The sequence below is a fragment of the Branchiostoma lanceolatum genome, chromosome 10 (genome assembly GCF_035083965.1).
Source record: "Branchiostoma lanceolatum isolate klBraLanc5 chromosome 10, klBraLanc5.hap2, whole genome shotgun sequence".
Taxonomy (NCBI): Eukaryota; Metazoa; Chordata; class Leptocardii; order Amphioxiformes; family Branchiostomatidae; genus Branchiostoma; species Branchiostoma lanceolatum.
Window position 1 is genome coordinate 11,633,051 of NC_089731.1, and position 6,000 is coordinate 11,639,050.

The window sequence follows — 6,000 nt, forward strand, 5'->3', positions numbered from 1 at the left end:
TTAAATGCATATGAACGCGCCCAAACATAGAACTCGGCAGATCCAAAAAAAATTCATTAATCATACAAATTAGGTCCTGTTTGGCATAATTATCATCTAACGTCAATCATCAGATTCATTTTTTTAAATCTAGCTATCTTCATACCAAACATAACAGATACATTTTAGTCCTTTCTTTTCAATCGCCCAGCTAGCAAGCTAGCTGTTGACCTAGATTCAGGACGCCAGCTGTTGACCTAGATTCTGGACGCCAGATGTGTACTATCACATGCCGCTACTATGGTGCAGCAGTGCTATACATTTTCCTCAATGATTACGTAAAGTAGGTCATGATCTGCATAATGAGCATATCATTATGTTGATCATCACCTAAGGTACATATATACCAAATACAAGAATAATCCATCAATCACTGCTTGAGTTATCCTCCTCAAAAGTTACAAAACAAATAGGCCCACTGCAGTTTACGGCAAGCCGCAAGGGGGCCCAAACTTACATCACTTACTCCCTGCCCCAAGATCTATCTACCACTCAAAAATCATAACCATAGCACCTGCAAAAAAATTGACCACAAACTTTGAGCGGAATAATAAACTTTCCTTATTTATTATGCAAATTAGCTCCTGGTTTTCATGATATGTATTTGATTATGTAAAACATTACCTGAGCTATCTACATGCCAAAAATCATGACGATCCGTCAACCCCTTCTTTAGTTATTCGCCTCCAAAGGTTTCAACAAAAACGCCAACTGTAGGTCCAAATAATCCGCTAGGGGGCCCAAACTTGCACCACTCATTCCCTGTTCAAGATTCAATGTATTACTGGAAAAACATGAGCCTGGCACCTCCAGAAAATTCGACCTCAAACATTAAAACTCAGCTGCAGTACCTTAAATATCCGCTAGGAGGCCCATTATCGAACTTGACCTTCCTCTTTGTCACTCCTACCTACCCACTTAATATCATGTACAGCCGTCAACAGCACCTTGAGTTATGCTGGCGACATACAAACTCACACAAATACAAAGCCCGCTGCAGTACTGTAGAAAAGCGCCAGATTAATAATTTTCGAACTTGACCTTCGTTCCTACAACCTCTTCTGATCTACGAAAAATCATGAAGATCCATCGACGTTTCCGTCACCTTTTTTGCCTACATACAAACACAAAAACACGCAAAGTCCGCTGCAGTACTGATAGAATATGCCAGGTGAACGGTTTTCGAACTTGACCTTTCTTTGCACAACCACTACACACCTACCAAAAATCATAAAGATTCATTGAAGCTTTCTCGAGTTATGCTCCTGACATACATACAGACCCACCCAACAGATTTTTCAACCGAAAACATAATCTTCCCCGAGTACAAGTACTCGGCGAAGATAACTAGGGGGTCCTGAAGCAGATCAATATATCCTGACCGGTACAGCTCCGTCGGGAAGGCCACTCAAAAGCCGTATCTTACGGTGAAGTCTGCCTTGGTAAACATGCCAAAGAAGCGCTAGAAAAAACAGCTTAAACAACTGCTTAAGGGTGACTGTTACGCATGAAACCGACAGGGAGAACAGTGCTGTTGATCAAGAAAACTGGATGATGGTGCCTAGGCCAGGCGCTCGAGAAAACCAGACAAGAACACAGTTGGAGAAGGAGAAAGAAGGTGGCTGGTCAGAACTCATCTACCCTGTACATCTACAAGCAGTGCGGCAGAGTATGCCACAGAAGACTTGCCTGTACAGACACTAGCCGGCGTGCAAGGCTACTTTTCTATGATCCTAGAAGGCGAAGAACAAGTCACAACAAGTTTTGCTTTATTTCTTGATCTACCGCTGTTTAATAAGTTTTGACATTCGAGAGGAACATGACAATATCTATGTAACGTATGAAAGATTAAAGAGGAAATGGAGAGTCGAGTTTTTACATCTTAGATTCATGTACAACACTTGAGTGACCGTTGGGTTAAAGTATGACAGTCAGAAAGTCTTTAAAAAGATGGAGGACATACCGTGTCAGTGGAGGAGTTTATACCCTTGTCTGCGTGTGGCAGTACGGCTGTATGACTAACAAAGATATGTCACGATGGTCGTTTGTTCAAAGTACTTGAATCTGACAATGGGGAAATATTCCACAGATTATGTGTAATTCTGACAATCAACTAAGTGTTTCCATCGGAGATGACGGTCATTATGTGTGACACACTTGCATCTTAGGCGCTATTCTCCGCAGTCTGACTGGAAATGGCATACATGTATTCTTGCTTTTCATATCAACATAAGATGTGAAACTCCTTTCAAAACGTATTAAATGGTATGCACAGCTAGCATTGTCTAGTATTGGCGTGTCTGTGCCTGCATTGTATAGCCGGTATAACTGTTTATTGGTCCAACACATTAGCCACACACAAGAGTCTCAACATATTTAGTTGCTTCTGTCGTAGTGAGCGCCAAGACAGGACCTCTTATAGCTTTTCGGGAAGAACACTGGTCGTACATAGCGGTGTTTTCCGATGGATAAGTAAAAATAAAAATATTCGGAATGCATATGTTTTCCATTTTCTATTGCTATCGATCAAGGTTAATGCTGTAACGTACAAAAGATCAACACTTTTTTTATTATTTTGTATCAAAGCTGTCTACATACGCTTGCATTTCAGGGTGTTAGAAACTAGATATGGATTACTGTCCTAATCTCGTTTTGTGCAATTCAATGTCATCAAGATAGTGACGTGTATGCTTTATTAATGTGATATGTCTTGATAAAAATGAAAAGAAAAATGTTCAGCCTTGAAAGTAGATACATGTAAACAAACGTATAAACAAACTAATTGATGTACTACGTCAAGCCCTACCGTGTACCGTTTGCGTCATTGCATTTCATAAATTTACAGCTTGATCTACAATTGTTATGAAGAACAGTGTTATCTATATAAGTTTATTCAATGTTTGGGCAAGAACTTCCAACAATTTGCCATTACATGTTACATTTTGGCCGTATGAAACTTCAACGTATTAAGTATAAACATGAACGTTGTATTGCCTTGTATGAAGTATCCAAACTATCGATTCCAGACGATTCATTATGATAAATTCATTAAGAAAGAGAATGGCAGTGTAATATAGTTTGTTTAACATTCCTAGCAGTACTAGTAACTTGACGCTGTAAAATTATCAGAATGAATTCGAAGAGTAGCTACACTTACAACCTTAGCAATTGAGCATATGAAGAAAATAAGGTTGGCCTTATAATGTCTTAAGTATCTAATCTGTCTATAAGTATACAAGAGCAAAATAAAATCTTTCACTTCCAAATGAAGATGATTTCAAAACCAAAAAGTACAGAGAAATCTACTGATGGTATGTTTACATGAATGGATATATAAAGGATTTGCATTATCGCCTATATCAACGTACATTGAGCTTAATCGTATCAACATATCCAAATATACTTTAGACAGCCTTTTTGTCATAACCGTAAAAAAACTATGGTCAAGAATGGGGACAATGGTTGTGAGTCTTCGTCATTAATCATTGTTGTTGTTGTTGTTGTTTCCTCAAGCCTTTTAAAGCCTATATCTGTGTTACGGTAGTGCTGTTATCTAATTTTTGTGCATTATAAACTATTAGTGACGCTGTTAGCATTTTGCTCGCTAGTAAACATGGCGTCAGTCTTTCGTTGTCCACTTCATTTCCAACTGTTGAATCTTTAGGTGGTTGCACGCTGTTTTGGCGTCCACAACAGGTGTGTCTACAGTACCTGACTGCATGCTGACCTGTAGTCAAATGTGCTGTGCATGTCTTCTAGAAACTACGATATGATTAAAAAACTATGTGAGTTTGTGTACAAATGTTTCAAGAAGAGAGAAGAGACTGTAGATGTAGATGGAATACAGCACAACGTTCCTTTTCTTTTAATTTATGCTACCTAATGCATTTAGCCCATGTTGGACATGAGTATGCAATAAAGTTCATTGGCATTGGCATTGTCATCAATATTTACAAGCAACGTACCATATGTCTGCATGCTAAAACCTTGACTTTCAAGAGACTTCTGAAAATACGGTAGAAACATCATTCCGTATCATGATCATTCTTATAACCAAGAGTATTCCGATGCCCCCCACCCCCTTATATTACAAATACGTAGCAAGTTGCATAGTGTATCGTGCCAGGCTCTGGTTTGCCCAGTCTGATACCAGTCGACGGAATTGTCAGTTTTCTGTCACATTTCTATGAAGCCCTAAAGATGTGACAAGAACAGCGTGTATAAGAAAGGCCACCGTCACCTTATATGACCCAAAGCCATGGTTTACGTGCACAGGTAAGCGTGCCTGTGTTTACATATACGACACTCTAGTGATAAGATGTCACGTACCAACTAAAACCATGTACCCCAAACTGCTTATTAGTAGTTCCAATGTTTGGATTATCATTGTAACAAAGCTACTGTGCTAATAAGAAGCTTTTACGGACCGCCTGCTTGTATTTCCAATGACACATTAAGGTATAAACATTAGCGCGTCGCAGGTTGGAGTTATCTATACACCATAGATGTAGACATATTCGTCATTTGGTGATACAAAATGAGAGCATACAGCAACATTGATGCCTATATGCCTACACCAGAATCTTCGAAAAATGTTCTAACTGCACTCTATGAATGTAAAAACTTGTCGGTTTAAAAACTGTGGTTATCTTTACTTTAAATCAAAACAAAACACAAATCATGCTGTAGCGAAATCGGCCCACAACGCTTGTGCCAGCTGATAGTTATCGACGATATGATTGCCGACGCGGCCCCAGCGTGCGTGGGCGGGGAATTACGCATGCGGTGTGCCGCGCGCTCGTCTGTACCTCTCGTCACATGATTTGCACAAGACAGAGAAGGCTGATACCCAGCGTATTCCTGCAAGTCTGCATATGTGTATACACACATGCAATGCTCACAAAACTGGTGCACCCCGTGTATCATTACCACCAAACAGCTACCAGTCAAAACAGCGAGGTATTGCGTAGGTGGGAGGCCGTTAATCGGTACTGCGGGAAAAATTCCGATCGATATCGCAAAACGACAGTGACGTAAAATCCGCCCGCTCGAGGGGGTTTTCCCTCTCTCTGCACAACGTACATACGATGAGCAGTCCTTGGTAAAAAGGCAAGCGTTCTACCTCCCGTCATTAAAACCATCATCAATATTAGAGCTACCAGGGTTGAAGGAAGAGGATTGGGGAATAATCAAGAACACATTCATCATAACCTAGGCACTCGGTGTATCAATAAAGGCGATATAATAACTCCACAACCTTGCAGAAAAAATTGCAATACAAGCACAGAGAGTAGAACAATTATAAGTGTTACTGACCATATATGGACTGTAGGTACATGCTTCCGTGTTGCTTACTTCTCGCCGCAAGACAATCGTTGTGCCCACGCTACTCGAGCTGGCCCGATGTGTTCTTCTTGCCCACGCATTGAGAGGTAGCAATCCACACGCTGCAGCGTTTTCCCGCCAAGGCTTGACCTAGCAGAGGGGAAGAGACCCCACACTGCAGCTAGCGAAGCACGTGAACGCGTCATGGCAATTAGCGCCTCACACGGCCCGGGCTCCCCATTCAGTACACCCTCACGCGCTGGTATATCCCACCAACACCACCTCACAACCATCTTCGCGTGCGTTTGTGTCTAGTACAGAAGAGTGTCTTCTTGTTTTTCTAGCGGTTTTGCTTTTGGGACGGGTTTATATACTGGATAGGAAGCTCCCAACGCCCCCGCATTCATTTGTACTCCCACGCCTTTCCACCGCCGAGTCAAAGATAGAAACATACATTGTGTATGTCCGCATGCTTCTCAAGATTTTGCTTAGGATTAATAGGGAGCTAAGAAAACAAATAGATGCCGAGTCTCCACCTACTTTGCTATAAATAGTTCGAGCGGGAAAAGACTGTTGTCTGATAGGGCGTTACAGATTGTGGACAGAAATATCCTGGTGGGGTAAAATTAGCTCGGC

The 6,000-nt window shown here is 41.1% G+C and overlaps 1 protein-coding gene across 1 annotated transcript in view; it reads right to left on the reverse strand.

Annotated features, from left to right (window-relative positions):
* Positions 1 to 5,688, reverse strand: part of LOC136443654 (uncharacterized) — a 71,507-nt gene extending 65,819 nt beyond the window's left edge. The window contains exon 1 of the mRNA XM_066440971.1: positions 5,356 to 5,688. Coding sequence (XP_066297068.1) covers positions 5,356 to 5,358 — 3 coding nt within the window. The 5' untranslated portion in view covers positions 5,359 to 5,688. The remainder of the gene's footprint in view (positions 1 to 5,355) is intronic.
* Between the last annotated feature and the right edge of the window lie 312 nt (positions 5,689 to 6,000).